Source organism: Pogona vitticeps, chromosome 4, assembly GCF_051106095.1.
Source record: "Pogona vitticeps strain Pit_001003342236 chromosome 4, PviZW2.1, whole genome shotgun sequence".
NCBI classification, from domain to species: domain Eukaryota; kingdom Metazoa; phylum Chordata; class Lepidosauria; order Squamata; family Agamidae; genus Pogona; species Pogona vitticeps.
The window spans coordinates 139743557-139763967 of NC_135786.1; the positions used below are offsets into that span (position 1 = coordinate 139743557).

The following is a 20411-nucleotide window of genomic DNA, read 5'->3' on the forward strand; positions in this document are numbered from 1 at the left end:
AGCATAAAAACCTTTCCCAATCAACAGGGACAACTAAAAATAAAGAACCAACACTATAGGCTATGGCTGAAATCCTGTTGCTTAATTTAGTAAGTTGCACTTGAGTAGGCCCACCGAATCAGCGGGGACTTTGTGAGTCAACTCCTCTATAAGTTCCATTGATTCAAATGTGCTTACTCTAGTTGCGACTTACTACTTTTATGCAACTTATCATGCAAAACAAAAGGGTTTCATCCTATAAATTAGAAATAATTTCTTCCATCTAATGACACTAATCATGACCAACCTCTTTGACATTTTGTTTTATGTAGCCTTTTATGTTAATGGAATTTTAATTATTTCAGATTACATTGTGAATAAAGCAGTGCCAAGAATCAAAAGGAGAAATTCTTCCCCAGTACTCTTGCTGCGCTTTTCCAAATGCAACTGAGGGAATAAAATGATGGGGGAAATATGTAAATCAGATAAACACATTTTCCTTCTTCCTGCTCACTATGATACTTCCAACAAGCGCTTATTTATATTGCTCAAACTGTGTTAATATTTCCATTTAATTTTTTTAAAAATTATAAATATTCATTAGATCAAGAACCAATCACAGGACAAACAAGCAAGATACCAGTTTAGGTAAGACAGAGAGAACTTCTATTTCTTGATGGTCAAAGACTGTGCAATGACAAATTGCTGTTTTTCTCTGAAAGTATGGCGACAAAGCTAGGCAGCATCCAGTTCTCTTTTAAAACTAAAGGAAGGATGCAGAACTCTGGATTAATCAAAATACTATAGACTTCTTCTGGGGAATAAGGCTCCCTGTGTAAAATAAAAATAGACACTACTTGCCCTATAACTGAAGCGCCACTGAGGAATAACATTAGCTGAAATTCTTCTTTGAAAGAACTCTCAAGAATAGATGGGCCAGAGCCACTGGTTCAGAGGTTTGGCATGGCTAATTTCACAGCCAAACCGCTGATCCATGTCTCAGTGTCCTGTCCCGCCTCCTCTGGGTGCTGCTGCTAAATGGGCGCCTGCTGGAGGAGGCGGGGTGCCAAACCACCGATCAGCTGTTGAGTAAGAAAACGAAGCGTGCTGAACCGCTGAAACAATGGTTCATGCCCATCTCTACTCAAGAATATAAAAACTCTGCCACATGGCAAGAAATTACTTATATGCATTTCTTTTTACACTGTGAAGACCTGAGCAGTCTTGAAACAGAACTTGCGACAAGGTACTTCAGCTTGCTTCTGTGGGGCTTCAGTTTATATGGCAAGGCATGTATACTAAGAAATTGAATTCTAGCATAGCTCATTCTTGCCTTATGTTCACACTTCGCTAAGCATTACCTGCATGTCTATCCTTCCTTTATATCACTCACCCACAGAGAGTAAAAATGGCTGCAGACTTGATTTAAGGATGATGGTTTAAATCCAGCTGGCAGTCCCAAATGTAGACCCACTGAATTAATTGCTGACTAGTAATTGAACACTCACATAACTCCCCCTGATTCAGTGCGCCTGTTATAGTTGGTAGGACTAGTGGTTGGAATTAGGCATATTATGTCAGGGAACAAGATCACAGACAATAATTAGTTAGCGATCACTCTGGAACAAACAGCACAACAAAGTCTTACATAAGAAAGAAAATAGTATTTTCTCTTCTGAAAGTAGTTTAACCACTGGTGAAAACATTACCCCAGTCTTCATTCTGTGTGAACAGTACCCACAGAAGAGAAACACGGGCTGTCAGCTGACAGTTCAACCTTGGGCCCACATTATTTATCTTAGCGCCTTGAGGTCTGAAAGGCATTGAAGTTGGAAACAGTCAGCACACACAGGGGCCCGATGCATCCAGGCCCTTTTAAAGGCAGTGCAGTAGGAACTGGGGAGCACAACACCATAAATACAGTGCTCCCCTTTGGCACACTTGAAGTGGCTTTATCGATTGAATGCTACTATGACATGTCTGATTTTGTCAAAACCTATTTTTTCCTTTTGCCCTGAGTAATTGTTTTTCATAAAACATACAAGTGCATCAATATATCAAACATTAACATTTCCATAAGATGGAGAATAGCACAACTGTATGAGAAACATTTCCTGCATTAAAAAAAACACAAAGAGAAACTCTTCTGAGGAAAACTGAATTATGCTTAGAAATGAAAAGTCTCTTGATAAATAACAGAACAGTGCTTCAGGCAAGGACATTAGGAGACAGACCTGCTCTTTTACAGTTTCTTTTCTACATGTTATACAAATACCAGGTGACTTACCAACCACAGAAAATAGGCCAAAAGTTGTGTAGAGTCATCAGAGAGATCCCATCCAAGCAGAAAGGATAGCAGTTTAAAAATCAAATAGCTACATTCACTACATTATGAAGTGAGCAGAATGAGAGCAGATATTACAGAAAGAAAAGGTGTTTTTGTTTTGTAAGAGTACTGGGCAGTTCTGGTTAGACTAAAAGAAATCTCTTTACAACTCCATGACACCCACCCATAAATCCTTTCAATTGCTTTATATTAGTAAATATTCCCTGAAGTTTCTACTGTACCTCCAATTCAAAAAACCTTACACAAATGCTTTCATTGTCCTACAAAATTCTGTCCTTCTAAAGCAGTGGCTTTCAGGAGACAATGCCTTGTGTCTCCTAGGGGTTGGATAAGCTGACAAAAAGCCCATATCTCTGCAGTTTGCAACCTGAGGAGACCACCTGGTGCACTGCAGAACCCACAATTTGTGTGGACCAACGGCTAGGCCCAAAATATGAACCCACAAATATGCCCCCTCCCCAAGCTATAGAAATGTGAAGGAATTCCATGGCTACAAGCAAAGGCTCCTCAGTTGTCCAATCAAAGTAGAAAGACTCCTTGAGAAACGAAGCTTGAAAAACCACTTGTCTAAAAAGCATTCACTCCTGGCATAATTAGGCAAAGATATTTTTTTTTCCCAAACGTGCCGTGCCAACTCTCAGGGAGCCCCAATGAAATTAAAATTATAAAAGGCACTCTCCCTGCATGATACTCATTATCTTCTTGATAAACAGGAGACTAGCTGAATTCTGAGCCATTATCGAAACACTTAGCTACTAACCACTTTACACAGCATCAGAAGGTACTCCAGTGTTTGTAATGGTGACTTGCTTTTCTCTCTAAATCAGGACTGGGCAAACTTTGCTGGCACTGGGTGAGACAGAAGCCAGTGAGTGATGGTATCAGAAACAAAAGGAGGTGAGCCCATCCCCACTCTGACTCTCCCACTTCTTGGGACAAGGACAGATTGCTCTTGGAGGCAGCTTCTGAAATTATGCAGCTTGCCCATACCTGTTCTCAATACACAGTGGATATGCTTCAAGAAGAAGCAGCCAGCTAGGACTCCCTGTGATGGAACTACTATTTTTCAGCTGGGATGTCTGCCCTTGAAGCTTCATACTTTTTGTGGGGGGGCCTGCTGAGCTGCATAAAGTTGTCAATACAGATTTTATGAAGGCTCCAGTTCAGATGCTCAAACCCCTCTTATGTGAGAGCCAGAATACTCAGAATATGCGTTTACTGTAAACTGGTAGCTTGTATTTAAGGACAGTAGGTTGTCTATATCTTAGAACAGCCCTCTCACCTCGTCTTCCTTCAAATACATCACTGATTTCTCTTAAGAGCAGAGACATATCGCTCAGCTGGGACTCCCAAGCCTCACAGAACACATCTAAATTTTCTTTTGCAATCTTACTGGAAGGATGCAATGTCAGGGTTTCTGCTGCCGAGATTATCTGAAAGAAACAAAGCAGATCTTGTCATATTACATGAAACTGCTAATCAGCATCCGCCCTCAGAGGCACAGAATAAACATTCTTTCATTTGTATTTCAAAGAAAAAAAGGCCTAGCACAGCATTTGCTTAGCAAAGCCTTACAAGTGCTCAGGGACTTGACTGGGAATATTATGTGAAAATTCATTGTGAGAACACACATTTCAGCTGCATTATTAAAGCATAATGAACATAATTCCAGTTAGATTTCAAAATATATTAACTTTGGTAGCACTTCTAAAGGTCCATGGAGCAGAACTGTTTTAAGAAGCACATTGTAAAATGTGAAGGATAATGACCCAAACCCTGTTGCTCAACATAATAAATTAATTACACTAGGGTAGGCTAATTGAATCAAGGGGGATTTAGTGAGTCACCTCTTCTGTGGGTTCCGTTGATTTAAATGGGCCTTCTCTGGTTGTGACTTACTATGCTGAAGTAAGTCACATGTAGAAAAGAAACTGATTGAACTTATGGAGGAATTGACTCACCAAATCCCAGCTGATTCAATGGGCCTACTAATTTACCATACTAAGCAACCGGATTTGAATTTTAGCCTAGCTGTAGTTCTATATGAATTATATTGCAGCTGTGGCATTCTGGGTACTAAAAAACAATCCCTTTGCTTTCTGTCCTAAAGCAGTTTTGCTACTGAAGTTCTTGATGAAGTCAATGTGTATCTCTAATGTGGGTTTCAAAAGACCCTGTTATTCCAAAGCCATTAGGAAGCCATAACAATGTGAGAGACCAGACACTGCACATGAATGAAGATGATAATTTCAAAAGCCTAGCATCTCAAGGATTTGTAGCTGGGGAAAGTTTTCTGTCTGAGACTCTGGGGTACTATTAGCAGCACACAATATCAGGACACCTGGTCAAAGACCTAATATGATATAAAGTAGTTTTATATTTGTTTTCAAACGAGAGATTAAGAAAGTTACTTTTTTGGGAATACATCTAGAATCATCAAGCTCCTGGGAGCCGTAGTCCAAAAAGTAACTTTTCCAAGCTTTGGTTCAGACAAAGTATGAACTCTGGACTTCCACCAACATAAACTGAGGAAAGAACTTTGTTACCTGCCCCTTGCTATCCAGGTCAAAGTGTATTTCACCATCAGTTAACTAATACTTGAACAGAAGGGCTGACATCAATCTCCCTCTGAAACTTGAAGAAGCCCTAAAATTTTATTTTTCAGCTACCAGATGTAACTGATTAATTAATTGTTTTGATATTCATGTTTTTATTATGCATTTTTTATTGTGAAGTTAATTTGAATTTGTCTTTTGTGTAGAGAGGAATCTGTTTTTGTTGTGAACCGAATTGTGTTTACAGTACTGTGAAACGCTTTGAACAAAATTGGTTGGATTCAGATGTAGGCAACTGCAAGTAGTTTGGCTAGAGCAGATTTCCTTGGCCCATTCTCTTCTTGGCAGCCTTTCAGTGCCATGAAAATGTTTTGCACAGGACCAAGAGACCTGCAGGAAAGGAAGAGATGTAATGTGAGCATGAGGTGGGATGGGTGTGAAATGCACCTTCTCTGAGTAGAGCCACTTGGCTTTCAGAATGCACATTCCAGAATGAAGATCCTAGTTCCAACACTGTGTAAGTAAGCAAGCAGTTTACAAATGAAGACACACAGACTATCGTCTGGTACAAATTTAATTTTGGCTCAAAGCAAACAATAGTTTGTAAGTTGGGAAGCATCCTTGATTTATGTTTTCTCACTCTTAACCCTTGCCAGTGCTGACTCCTGTTTAGAAGCAGAGGTGGAGATGTGTGGCCCTCCAGAAGTTGTTGGATTACAACACCCTCTTGGCCACTAGCCATGTTGGTTGTTACTGATGGGAACTGAAGTCCAGCAATATTTGGAAGCTACAGATTTGTCAACCTTGGTCCAGAATTACATAAGCACTGGCCCTCATAATGAGCAATGGTCTCTCCTTTATTTGATAGAAGAGAATCTGCAACCGCTGACAGTGGTTGCCACAATAATAAATACTGTATATGGCATGACATTGTAATGGCTCCTACCTGGAATATATCCAAGCAACCATTCGTAAGCACAAATTTACATCTGAAATAATCTCTTTTCAACACTGCAAGATAAAAATTAGACGTACCTGAGGCCCAGTCACAAGAAAAGTATCTTCTGCATGAAGACAAGTAATTTCAAGGGGCTCTGTTCCAGAGACATGCCTCAGTAAATGACATATCTAGAAACAAAAGCAGAAAAATTCAGCTACTAATTATGGAACTGATAAGGTATACAACACAACATTAAGCATGGGTGCCAAATGATAGCATTCAGAATTTCAAAAATCTGAGCTCAAACTTAACCTCTGATGGCAAACGCTGTATCTGCTGAACATCTAAAATGTTGTGTGTACTTAACTCTTCCCCTTCCCTTAAATTTTCCTCTGAGCTCCTATCTTTCTTGCCTTTTTCTTTTAGATACCAAAAATGAGCCTAAGGGAAAGTGGCTGGAAGAAGACAGCAGAGATTGCCTGGCAAAAGGCCCAACATCCACTTGTCTCCCAAATCTTTCATTCCTCCTATTGCTTTATGGACATCTTGCACAGAGAATTGGGATCCACTTCTGGCCTGGCCTATGAGCATGCATCTTGAAATCAATGGTACTAAAAGTCGGTTTAGATTTTAAAACCCATGGACTTGATGCATTCATAGACAACTTTGCAGAAAGTGGAAGGGCAGAGGTATAGCACCTCAACTTTCTAAAATGTAACTCACTAACAAACCTATCTGCCGCAGATGTGGTTTCATCTCTTTGCTCTAAAGCTGCCAAATGGGAAGTACTATGGAGCTGTATGTGGCCAAGGTGCTCACAGTTATTAACCCATACCCAAAGGCAGGAGTGGATGAGCAAAATATATTCCTGGGACCAACAAAGCCACTAGTAAAGCTGACAAATGGGGGAGGGTGGGTGGTGCTCTATGAATGCCCCAGGTGAACCCAAATCATTTTGATTGTTTTGAACTCTAAAACTTAGATATTTTTTGAAACAATTTTCTTGCAATAAATAGAGGAACGAACATGGCACCAACTTACTTCAACCAACTGTTCCTTCTGTTCAGAGAGCTTGCAGCTATGTTCTGCTACAGCTTCTATGTTACCCTCTGCTCCGGAGATTTTCAGTGCTTTCAAAATTAGATGATCTGAATGATATTTTATCAGGTCTGCTGCAACAGATGTTGCTGTACTGTGAAGCTTTGGTATTGTGGGTGGAGAAACACAAAACAGGTCAGTACACTGGATGGCACATGATGAACATCTATTGTTTTCAGGTGGTTAAAGTGTGAGCATAAAACCTCTTTTTCTCTCTCCTTCTGTCTAAGAGTGATCAGTGAGTATGTATGGGTGGACAAATTAGTAACAAATAATTGTAATTGATTTCATAAATCAATTTGCAAGGTTGGGATCACATAAGGAATGTTAGAACAATGTATAACAAGCAACAAATAACGTAAGAGTACTGAACAGCAGAGGGAGGAGGGAAAGATCAGAGTTCGAAAAAGTTACTTTTTTGTATTGCACTTTTCAGAATTCCACAGCTAGCATGGCTAGCATGTTTCATTTTCAATTTTTTACAATGTTTCAGCATCAGGTTTAGCCAGAAAACTTACTGGCTCATGAAGGTGGTAACAATGACAACAACAGTGTGTCTACATCTAAGTATATACTGATAAAATCAATCATATACAAACATGCAACACAACATTTAATCGCAAACTTATGTATATACATATATGAACCTGTACATCAACATAAAACTCCTCAAAAACTATAAACCCATTTAAAAATCAATTAAAATAAGCAGGTTGCTGACCTCTCCCTATACCCAAACACCTATAGCTCCAAGTTGAACAGATAAGTTTTCAAACCTTGTCTTAATTTGGCGAACTCAAATTTGGGGAAAGAATTCAACAGCTTTGGAGCCAAGTGGGAAATGCCCAAAGCCTGGAATTTGTCACCAAGAGAATGACAAAAAAAGTTCCAAAACATACTACACATGATATTAAGCCAAACTTACTTCTCGATGAAGCTCATTCATACACTGACACATTTTCAATATGGCTACTTCCAGTTCATCTGTGACATCCTTTCTTTTCTGGTTTTGCTAGAAACATACAATCGAAATCCAACAAAACTTATTACTTTCTTGCCATTTGTTTCTTCAATAACATTTTAAAGTAATGATTCAAGCACAATTTTATACATAAACTTGCAACCCTATGGCTGAAATCCAGTATAAAGTTATAACTAGAGTAGGCCCATTGAACTTACACAGGTGCTGACTTATTAAATTCCCACTGATTCAATGGGTCTACTCTGGTTGTGACTAACTACTGGATTTTCGCCATTGCGTGATTACTTGGAGGCAGTCTCAGTGAACAATGTGAGGTTTGCTTTGAAGTAAATATGCATAGAACTGAATTATACAAACTCTGTTTTGCCTGGACACATCTCTATCATAGAACTATAATGGCTCATTTTATTTCTGTTAGCCAAGAACATGTTCCTAGAACCTGGTCAAATGAAGAGAAGTTGAAACCTACTATCCATTGTGTTTGCCCGTGCAGCCAAAGTATTAGAGACTTGGCTTGAAGTCATTTATTGACTGGGTCACCTTGGGCCCTTCTCTCTGTCAGCCTAATCTGTCTTACAGCTATGAAGACAAAATGGACAGGAGGGCAGGACCTCTATCATCCTGCTTTTATATGGCAATCACTTGTGCTATTCCATCAGGGGATGGACTGAAGGCACATTTCCTAGCATCAACAACTGATGTGCTAACATCAGGCACTCTTAAACCATTCACTGAGTGTACCAAACCATTATTAACAAATACCATGGAAGACTTAAAACTCTGCAGAGTAACAAAGCATTATGTTCAGTGCAACAGAAGTGTTTTCTCCTAAAGTGCTATGAAGAATTATTTATAAAACTAATACTTGCACCTGCTCTTTTGTTTGGCTTTATAAATGTCTGCAACATTAAATTAAGGATAATCTGTTTTTAAGTGACAAGAATGATGATTACACTCACAGTGTTTGTCATATGATGGGATGTTATTAATGCTATGATATTGAGGCATGATTGGGACATCTTGATAAGCAAGCGAAACTCTGTCTTACTACAATTAGTATGTTGGTGCACGTTGTCCTATTACTTCTGCTTGCTGCAGGAACATTAGACAAACCAGGGACCTTTCACTCATGGTTTGCTTAGCATGATCTCCATACTTGGCAGGAGATAAGACTCTAGCTTGTCTTTCTCCCAACAGGTGTTTTAACTTCACTTTTCTTGTTTATCATGGAAGAAACAATCCAGAGCACTAGGCCATATTGTGTTTGTATTCCATGCTAGACAAACTACTTGCATTTAGCTGCAGTGGCCATGGTTCACCAATACATTTAATCATCTACAGTATTTCAGAATTCTAGCTTGTGATATCCAAACATGCCCAATGTGCTTCATGCACCTTCACCTGAAAGTATATTGCTTTCCAAGGAGGGGACTCAGCACTGCTAAGAGAAAGATATATCTTACAGCATACATCCATGCTGACACCAGCTGCTCCAGTTCCATTTTTGCTTGCTTGGACAGCTCCAGTATGTGTTCTCTATTCTCATGGCTAGTATATGCAGAATCTGTAAAATCCTCTGTGTGCTCAAGGATAACACGGAGCATTGCTCGAAGGTTCTCCTTCGACAGAATAAAAAGGTTGTCCCGCAAACCTTCCACTTTATTCTGAGAAACGGAAGGAAAGATAAACATGACAACATCTCCCCAAAGCAGAAGAACCACATGTATCATATCTACTGTCGTCGTTGTCATTTAGTTGTGTCCAACTCTTCGTGAGCCCATGGACCAGAGCACGCCAGGTCCTCCTATCTTCCACTGCCTCCCGGAGTTGGGTCAAATTCACAATGGTCAAGGGACTGAATTATGAATCTGAAAATTCAAATCCTAGATCTGCTCTGTGATCTTAGAAAATATGCTTTATGAACATCCCAGCTGTAACATGATAAAAAATAATAATACTGAACCACCTTAAAAAGGGTATTATATTAACATAGGTATTATTACATTTTGAAGTACTTATCTTGATTATGTATTACATTCTGTCTGATTTGACTTCAGTTTGGAATCTTTTGTTAATAAAAGTGGCATCTAAAATCTAAATTTTGATTATCAATCGCCCACAATGTAATGTCAATACATATCCAGGGCTATACATGTCTAATTTATCTCCACTGTGATATGGAAACTAATGAAGAAATATGGAAATGTACATATATTAAGAAAATGCAAACAAAATGGAAACATGTTCTCAAAACAAAAAAAAAAACTGGCACAGGAGACACAGCAAACTTCTATTTCAGCAAGGTACTATTAATTAGAAATTATCTTCTGCTCCAAGCACATTCTTCAATTTTTTTCCTCTCACATTGTCTACCTACAGTTGTCCTTTCGAATGTACTACTTCTTTGTACTGATGTAGAAAATGTCTGAATCTTAGTTGAATGTCTAAACTAGACTAGGCTTGTTATATTTTGGTCACAGACTTGTCAAGACAACAATCCTAGGAAGAGAAAGTAACACTAGGAAAAGTGGAAGGCCCCAGAAAGAGGAAGATGTATTTCCACATTTAGATTGACTCCAGAGAAGAAGCGACAAACTTTAGTTTGCTGGACCTGAGCAAGCCTGTGAATGGGTGGAGTGAGAATATTGATTTGTAGGGTGGTCTAATCAGAAAGGACTTGATAGCACATAACCACCAAAGGAAACAGTTGACAAAATTACTCACCACAAGAATGAAACAGTCCGTGTATGAAAATACTGTAACATTCACATGAAAAGCAAGAGGTGAATTCCACTCCTATGTTGGAGAGGAGGAACCTATGACCTACAGGTCTCATCTGGCCCACACAGGCTGTCACTCTAGCTTCTGAAGGCTCTAAAGCTCCATCCACCCACTCAAGAATTCCCAGTATTATGCACAATGGCTGTAGGGCTTCCATTCATGCAGTGCCTCAATTAGAACAGAGTAACTGCAAGGCACAAAACTTCGCAAGCAGGCACACTTGGCCAGCTCCTGCAAATTCTGTTGAACTGCAAATTCTTCTTTCTCATCCCCAAGTGGCTAAGAGAGAAGGGAAACAAAAACATCCCTGGCTGAAACATTAGGCAGTATTTGAGAGACCATTAATTGTGACACGGGATGCAGCTACTCTTTCTGAAATCAACTGGCTCACAGAAAGTTTGGAAACCAACTGGTTCCCACCACCCCAGCCATCCCCTGTATTTATCGGTCAGGTATCCTTCATGTGAATTTCAGAGTCGTATCTCATTTTTAAAAAATCCTTAACACACAACGAAGTTTTAGAAACACACAAACGCACACATAATGTGGTGCCTGTCCATAGGGTTGTGTGTGTTCTTTTTTGCTATAAGCTGTTTTTCAGCATCATTTCCCCTTTCTATATAAAGACTTTGGAGGGCCCCAGATTTTGGCACTGGTTTGCCCAAAGACATTTACTGATGGTGACCTTCAAAATTTCCATGCAGAACTGCACAATGTTTTTCATCTACATCTCTAAGCAGGTTGGGATGTGCATAAAATGTATGGTACAAACAAGACCACACCAAAATATTCAACAGTTTCATTTCTTTTAATCCAAATGACCAGAAATACTCAGGTTCATGAATTTTGGGATTAAGATATACTCTCAAGATAAAAGTTAATTTCTCCTCACCTTGAATTCCTTAATGCCAGTATAGATGCTCACTGGGCCTGGCTCATTCTCTCCACTGGGCCGACAGTCTGTTACAATCTCTATTACTTGCTCCAAAGCTAATCTCATTCGGTGGAACACGGCTGCTTTGTTTACACGTGCAGATTCACAGTCAGGATGCCTTAAACAAGTCTTGAAAATACATTTTAAAGAATGTTATCCAGAAAGCTCTGTATAGCCTGCTGAGATGAAGCCTCATATGATACACACTACTGCAAGCAAAACAGATGAGGTTGATTAACAGTCCTATCAATTAATCAACCACTGTGTTTGTCAACATCTCTACCACTGCGACTTAGACAGCCCTCCAGCTTCCCTCTGTGTTGCTTAAGTCATTTTTTTCTCCATGTATTTCTGGCAAGTATAAAGACTCCTTAGGGCAGCTCTCAAGGCTTGGCTTTGCCAACGAAAAACAGGGGAAAGGATTAGTTACCTTGGAAGCTGTGAGAAGCATCATGGTACATTTCTCAAGGACAGCCCTAGCAGCAGCCATCTTAGCCTTTTTCTTTTCATCCTTTAGATCCTAAATAAATAAATAAAAGGAATATGTTATTAATGGGAAGTGACTAAAAAAGGTTTTAGCTGCTTATTAACAGATCATGTGATCTGGTAAAGGAGGGCAAAACCAACAAACCAGTTTCTGCCTTCAGTTATCTGGATTCTCTGGGTTGCTCCTTCTTCCATGCACTGAAGGAAACAGGATCCAGAAAGGGCTTTCCACTGAAGGTAGGAGGCAAGACTAGCAGCAATCTAATGTTTTTCAGTTCAGTCGCCCTTAAGCCAGGCAAACTCACCCTGCGTGAAAGGGTGAATTATTTTTACCAATTCCAACTGCCACTTGCAGCCCACAGAGCTAACTCCCTTGCTGCAGCCCAGAGTCCTCCAACCATCATCTGCAATGGGCAGGGAGTGGTCATTAGAAGAAAGAGATATCTGAAATCCCGCCCTCTTCCTTCAGCACTCTGCCTAATGCAATCTGGATCCAGCCTCTGAAGATGCTTCTACCATTTTGGGCAGATGAGGCTTTGACGTTCCTTTCTAACAAATTTCTATTAGTTATCATGAAGATGGGCAAGCTCCACTGAATCCTGTTCTGCTACCAGACCTTGTTGCAATTCAAACACAGCCTTCAAGGAGGCAGCATCAAGAAGCTTCCACATGACCTAATCGCTACACTCAATTAGAGAGATAAAGTCTCAAGATGTGGGGTGGGGGGAAAATTGGTTTTATTCTAAAACTTGCCAATACATTTTGGCCTATGAGAAAACTATACAAAGTTATTTGGGAGTACTTTCACACTACCTCCTTTTCCCCCTCTTTTTTTAAAATTTAAAAGTCCAAAAACATTAATACATTGTAAACCAGGGCAGGCAGCCTTTCTTCCTCAAATCTACCTTTAAATTATTTTTTTTTCCAAATTCCAACAGATGCTACAGCCATCTGCTATCCCATGGTGTTCAAGATATGTTTTATACCCATGTCTCAATTTTTCTTATTGGTAGTGACAAAACTGGAAGACATTCCCAATTAAATTAGCCAGCAACAAGAAAAAGTTATACTCTGCCTCCTTAATACAAGTTTAACCTTAGAATTCTGTAACCAAGAAAACATTATAAATAACTTAGTCAATCAATAACAACTAAGTAACTTTGTTGTTCACTCTCTACAGAGTCTTGAAGAAACAACTAAACTGATTTTGAAGATTGCTAGCTCACATATCCAGCATTATTCCTCGAGGCACAAGTAGCCTCCAAGATCCAAAGTACCTTTTACCAACATGGGCCTATGTGCCAAGTATGACCCTATCTTCTGGACAGAGGTCAGCTAACTATCCACATTTTAGTACAGTGGTGCCTCAATGATGAATTCGCATAACAATGGACTTTGCTGGAAATTTTGCCGCCTCACCTAACGATGTTTCCTATGGGGGATTTTTGCATAACGATGTTTGGGACCTTGCTTCACTTAACAATGACAGTTTTAGGTCCCCTGTTTCGCTTAGCATTTTTTTTTTTTGACAGCCCTGTTTTCGCTATTTTAAAAATATTCTAAAATGTTTTAAAAATGTTTAAAATGCTTGGAATCGTTAGTGCACCTAATAAAACCTTCGTTAAAGTAATTTGGTTTCGTTCTGAGTCTTTTTGAATTTTTGGTGATTTTTTTTCACCATTGAAATGTACTGAATAGGCTCCTATTGGAACGGATTAAGTGGTTTTCAATGCATTCCTATGGGAAATGGTGTTTCGCTTAACGATGTTTTCACATAACGATGTTTTTAATGGAACCAATTAACATTGTTATGCGAGGCACCACTGTATTTAATATTTATTTTATTCTATTGATTTAAACTTCTAAATATTTCTGTATTGCTTTTGTCCACACTTTTGCACTCCACAGCTTTAAGTCTGTTTTTATGAATGGCCCAGAAAGCCTGAGCTAAAGGGTGGTATAGAAAAGAAATTAATAAAACAAATAAATAAATGCAAAACCGGCAGCAGCCTGATGTTTTGCAGTTTAAATTCCTGTAAGCTATGCAAGTTCAACTCCCCGCGTGGGAAATATTTTGTTCCGTCTTGCCTAACCAGTGGAAGGCAGAGTTCTTCTATACAAACTGCTATCCACCAGAATGGAGATGCTACAGAGCTAACCTGCAAGCCAATAAGCTTTCCTTAACAGACTTTTGCCTGTCTGGAGAACTGCCTTGCTTCCATCAGCCCATTACATCAATGAGCTTTCTACATTAAAGCATAATTGAAAGCCTCTCACTGGGAGGCTTCCTCCATAGACATCCGCAGCAAATGCTATGCCAACCACACCCTTGGAAGAAAGTGATGCGAAAAATAAATGAAGGGTCAAAAAGGTCCAGAACCTCATTAGAAAGGTGCTACAAGCTGAGAGAAGAAGACCCTCTGGATGTCAGGAGAATTTTCCTCTTGATCAATGCTTGATGGGTAACTTAGGGGGATATGCACAGTCCATCTGGAAGAGGCCTGCATTTGCAATCAGAATATTCAGAAGTACTTTGCCTTTTCCGAGCTTGATGGTTCTGTGTAACTATTAAGTACAATTGCTAGAGAAAAACAGTTGCATTACTTCAAAATATTTGCTAAGTTGCTTGTCTGTGTAACTTACAGAAGGTTGTGAAATTGCAAAAGAAAACAAAATGCAGAGGGATGTTCTTCCCAAATGAAGGCTGATTTGAGAAGAACACAAATGTTTGCATTAACCGACTGCACATGAAATATTTCTAAACCATAAAACAAACAGAAAGTTTCTTGACACTTACATTTTGCCGGTCTCCAGTTAGATGAGCAAATTCCACCATTTCATTTCCAAACTGACTGAATATTTGCACAAACTCTTGAAAACTACTCACTTTTTCCAGCTGTTCCATTGTTACAAGGACCTGCCAAATATATTGAATAAACCTAGATATATATGAACGTTGACAAAAAAAAGGCTTAAGAATGCCACAAAAACATTAATATATGTTATGCATTTTAGAGCCAATTATATTGTCTTCTACATCATTTGGCTATTCAACTCAAAATGTAATAGCAGGGTATAATCCAATCCTACACTTCTCTGGACAGTGGTAATACGTGAAAGGATTACTTAATATTGCTCCAGTAATGGTTCTATTATATATGATCAAGCCAAATTAAGTACTTCTCCATTCTGAGAAGGGATGGCATAGCTAATTTCATTTTATTTTATTTTGCAATTGCTTGGGGCAAACTATCTTTTGCTTTGGCAATTATGCTGAGTCTCTTCTTTTTTTAAGAACTATCCTCTAATTTGTCCTTTGATGTGTGCAGCAAAGATCTAACTACCTTGGAGTGCCCACAGGATTCAGACTGGCAGGTATAAAAGGTGTGTTTGTGTAAATTTTTTTACAAATACACCATCAGAAGACTAGCCACCCTCCGAGTGGCGCTTGCAGAGGCTTATCCAGCACCATTTTTGAAGATTGCTCTCTTTCCCCCCCCCCCCCGGCCTTCAGTAAGGCTCCGAATGGAAAAAGGCTTTCTTTTTTTCCTTTTTCCATTCGGAGGCTTGCTGACGGCAGGGGGACAGGGCACAATCTTCAAAAATGGTGCTGGAAAAGCCTCTGCAAGCGCCGCTCGGCGCTCGGAGGGACCCCCACCAGTCTTCCGATGGTGCAAGGGAAGCCCCGGGGGACCTCTTAAGGTGGCGATCTGGGTGAGGGACCCCTCGCCAGTCCTCTAATGGTGCTTCCCCAGCTCCCTAATTGGTAAGTGACTTTTTAAAAAAAATTCCTATAGGAATGCATTAATTAAATTTCAGTGCATTCCTATGGGAAACCACAGCTCGCAAGATGAAAATATTGCAAGACGACATTAACCCCGGAACGGATTAATTTTGTCTTGCGAGGCACCACTGTAATCACAAAATCATGAATACCTTGTTTCTAGATGTTATAATCTGCTTAATAACTATTCTGTCAGCCAACACCAACACTTTAGTCACTGAAGAAAGCAAGAGCCTTGCAGCCTTTACCACTCCTGTTTTGTCTGTAAAAATGGTTATCTGGCCGTCAGCTTCTGGAGGATCCAAGGCTGCTACATCTGTAAGCTGGGCAATCGTCTCACCTGCAAATGAAGGGAAACATGACTATTAAAGCTATTTCAGTCCTGTGCCAAACACTGTGAAATGGTCACTGATTTAATTCCACTGGGGAAAAATGCAAGACTTTCCTCGGAGTTCCAAACAGCTCCCAAGAACAGGGATGTTATTCACAAAGTTTCAGATGCTAGTCTTAACGGTCCTACAGGGTGATAAAATCTATTCATTAACAACAAAAATAATAAATGTAACAATTTCAGACATCTCTACAATTTGAAACAAAACCCTGTTTTTTTCCCTAGCTTCAGGTTGTGATAAGCCAGACCTAAAGAACCTGAAGGTCCTTCTGCTCTGAGAAATTGCAAGCTTCCCCGACATGTCAGATTCCAATCTGCCGTTGAATCCCCATCCCGTCCCATTCCCTTATACAAAGTACAGGATACCCTTTTTTCTGTCTCCAAGCCTGAACCTGGACTTTCTGGAGATTGCAGTGCTGTCACTGCTGCCTTATTGTTGCATCCTTAACTGTTGTTTCAGCAGAAGAGAAACTCATTAATGCAACAGCATCATGTAATGCAATTCAGTTAAGCAGAGAGTGGTAACGACGCAGGGCTCATCATGCCTGCAAAATATTGATCCCAGACAGTCATTCTTCTCCTTACACGATGAGAAGGAAGGTAGGGGCGTACTTGAGGCCCCCTCCTATTACTTCACTGCCCTACTCACTGGGGCCCTTCGCTCACTGGAGCAGAAGGTCTGTGATGGGCAGCCAGTGGTATTTACCTGAACTCTCTGCATGATTCACACATTATCAGGACTCTGAATCACGTGGGCGAGGGGAGCCTACACAACCGCATCTGGCTCCCTGCTGCACACACTTGACTGCACACACTGCTAACTGAACAAAGGAGAGACTTGCAGGACTGTCCTTCTGTGGCCGGATTCTGGGTCTGGAATTGTATATTTTGTATGTATGCATGCATGTTTGTAGGCAAATATTCATATTCTTTCTTTCCCCCCAAGAGCGCTCAAGGTGGATTTCTATATTAAAATAAACAATACTCAAAAGATTTAAAAAAGCAAAACAAAACCCTGTTTTTAGGAACTTCTTCCTAGTGAGAAAAAGCCCATCTGAAGAGACAGGGCTTTGTCTGCTTGAAGAGGGACAACAAAGAGGGGGCCAGCCTGGCCTTCCATGGGTGGGAGGTTCTATAGTTGTACTCCACATCCATACAAAATGTTGAGAAAGCAGAAGTCAAGATCATGCACCAAGGAGCTAATGATATCATAACCACAACCTTTTCTTGAAACAAACTCACCAGACACTCTTGAGGGCAGGGTCATTCCACAAGTTTTTTGGGCCAAAGCTTCCATTGACCCAGCACTGTCTGCCAGTGATCAGCAGCAAGCATTGCAGTGGACCCTTGACTTACAGACGGCTTGACTTACAGACTTTTTGAGTTACAGACTTCTCTGGCCGCAAAATTTAGGTTTGATTTGCAGCCTGAGAATTGACTTACAGACCAGAAAAAAACCAAAATGGAACAAAAACGGCCTGTTACGGGATTAATCAGTTTTCAATGCACTGTAGGTCAATGGAGACTTGACCTACAGACTTTTTGACCTGCAGCCACCGTTCCAATACGGATTAATTCCTTAAGTCAAGGGTCCACTATATACCATTTCAGTAAAATAGGAAACTTCCCAGCTATAGAAATTTCCAAGATTCAGACACTGCCTTAAATACTAAAAAAAATTGTATTGCAAGTCTCCACTGTAGACAAAATAATCATTAAATGGCTTTAGTCACGGACACTGAAACACCCTTTCAGAGTGAAGACCAAGCTGTATTTTCTGGACATCTTTAAACAAACACAATGGCAAGCTACTCACATTCTCTAAACAACTACCTACCGGCTTGCTTTGCTTCTATGCAGGCAATTTTCATTTCCTCTTTCAACTCTTGATTTTCATTGGCTATGGCTTCGCCCACCAGCACAAATCTCGCAACAGCCAGGTTGACAGCCTGGCCCACTTGCTGGATTGCTCTCAAAGTCTTGTCTGACCGTCTCAGTTTATCTTTGTGGTTAATGAGAGTGGTTATCTGAAAACAAAAGCACATGCCAGTTAAAAGTATATAATGAGCCATGACACAGACCAAAGAAGTTCTACTCAAAACAATACCTGAAAGGGAAAAAGTAACACTAAAACTATACTCCTCTGAAGAATTAATGTCTCAAGACAATACAGTACATATTTGGTTGCCATGGTGCAACAAATGCACCGTTTTTTCTCAACAGGCCAGAGGTCTGCAACATTTGCTAGGGCAGGTTAAGGCAAAAGGCAACACCAGCAAAGACTTATCATGATAGAGAAGTCTATGCACACCCCTCTTTGGCCCCACACAACTAACATAATCTAGGAGGCATGCTGGTATGAGCTAGAGGCCGCGTTTAATCCCATTTTAAAAGTTCTCTACAACCCTTTCCTGGTAGCTCACTGGATGGTGAGGAGGAGAAAGAAAAAAGGATGTCAGGGAGAGAAGGGTGGCCCCACACATTTATTGCTATGGCTTCTTCCATCCTTAGTTTTAGTTCTATCCATCACCAGTTCTTAACTTTTGATCCAATGATCTTTTGGCAAGAAAAAAAAAAAAGAGGAAACAGTTCTAAAATCCTGAGACAGACAAACCAGGCAGAGGCTAACCTTGTGTTATGCTCCTTTTTATATCAAACTCTCACTCATGAAGCTTTATGCATGGATTACTCACTTTATGGTTTACGTAATGTGTATGGTGGAAGGTGGGGTGCATATTTTTTCCTACCCGATTAAGAGAAATGCTGATCCAGTGAATATATACATTGGACTGATACCACTGTCCTTTAAGAATTATATGAGTTTAACAATGTGAAGTACAGAAGTTAAAGCAAGTTAGTGGTTTTATACTACTGAAAACCATATTTCAGACACTACGTTTTCCCTCACAGAAAGTTACTCTAGAAAAATACATGAACAGTTTATGAATATGTGCAACTGTACCAAAAATGCTTATATGAGCAACCCTCCTGGGTTTAAAGCAGCAAGTTTGTTTACTCTTTTCTTACAATTATATAGTCTAACACAACAAAATTAATATTTGTTCCCATTTATAATTGCACCTACATGGTTAAGCTTGTATTTGAAAAATAAACTTAGTCCATCTGTTAGGAAAAACAATTCCCACAAGGATAAAGCAAACTTTTATGGGTGTAATATACAGGAAATAAAACTCCCACTATTCGAGTTGAATATTTTTTCCTTAATAGTTCTGAATTAATTAGTGTTCGATTTCTTTGCATGAGCAGGAATAATAACTGGAAGTGGAGATGATGCTTTTTCTGTGTAGTTTTACATGCACTAATTTGTTTAAGGAACACTTTATATGAATAACTCCATACAGCTAAGAAATTTTGATGCCTGCCACTGAGAGCTCACTTGGACAGCATTAGAAGAAACCAGTGCATGACCTAATTAAAAGAAATATTTACAGCTACTATATATAATTAAAACATATGCTATTTATGACTGTGTTTTCTTTCTTTCCAGAACCTTACCTGGCTGGTGTGCTACAGTTACTAGAAAAAACTTCTTTTCTAAACCATTCTCCAATTACCATGGCATAATATAACATAGTTGCAGTATACCATATTACATCAACATGACCAAGGATCCCACTAAGCTGGGCATGCGCGCACACACACTCTGCTTTCCTTCACATAGCTCTCTTCCTTCTCCACACAGCAATCACGTTAGGTTCCGGTCGCAACAGAACCCAGCGCATCGGGGGGGGGGGCAGAGTCGCATGCGCACACAAGGGTGAAGCCGCACACATGAGAGACAGAGCCCTGCTCAGGGGGGATGAAAATTAGAGGGTACGTTGAACATGACCAGTTATTTTGGGATAGCCACAAGCCTCCTAAACTGATGTTGTCTCTGAATTGTTAATACATTTCAAGGTATGAGGTAGCTAAGGTAGATTCCAAACTGTTTCCACTGGAAAACTATGTGCTCATTAGAAATTTTTACCACTTAGTGACTGAACATGGTATTATGTGGTCCCAAAAGATAGAAACGTGCTTTAATTAAATAAAATTAATCACTGTATGTTAAAACTATAATAACCTTAGGTGCATACTACCGGGGATCTTTTGGTACCCATGCCATGTTTCGGG

General features: G+C 39.8%; 1 protein-coding gene and 1 long non-coding RNA gene across 2 annotated transcripts in view; one reads left to right on the forward strand and one right to left on the reverse strand.

Annotated features, from left to right (window-relative positions):
- Window positions 1-20411, reverse strand: part of CTNNAL1 (catenin alpha like 1) — a 60173-nt gene that overhangs the window by 14470 nt on the left and 25292 nt on the right. The window contains exons 2-11 of the mRNA XM_072998470.2: window positions 18115-18304; window positions 16039-16226; window positions 14900-15019; window positions 12047-12136; window positions 11575-11745; window positions 9365-9565; window positions 7845-7931; window positions 6863-7021; window positions 5917-6009; window positions 3609-3759 (exon numbers count right to left, since the gene is read on the reverse strand). Coding sequence (XP_072854571.2) covers window positions 3609-3759; window positions 5917-6009; window positions 6863-7021; window positions 7845-7931; window positions 9365-9565; window positions 11575-11745; window positions 12047-12136; window positions 14900-15019; window positions 16039-16226; window positions 18115-18304 — 1450 coding nt within the window. The remainder of the gene's footprint in view (window positions 1-3608; window positions 3760-5916; window positions 6010-6862; window positions 7022-7844; window positions 7932-9364; window positions 9566-11574; window positions 11746-12046; window positions 12137-14899; window positions 15020-16038; window positions 16227-18114; window positions 18305-20411) is intronic.
- LOC140706822 (uncharacterized) lies at window positions 528-6314 on the forward strand. Its single transcript, XR_012086697.2, has 3 exons — window positions 528-627; window positions 3154-3223; window positions 6248-6314. It is a non-coding gene; the product is annotated as an uncharacterized LOC140706822 (long non-coding RNA).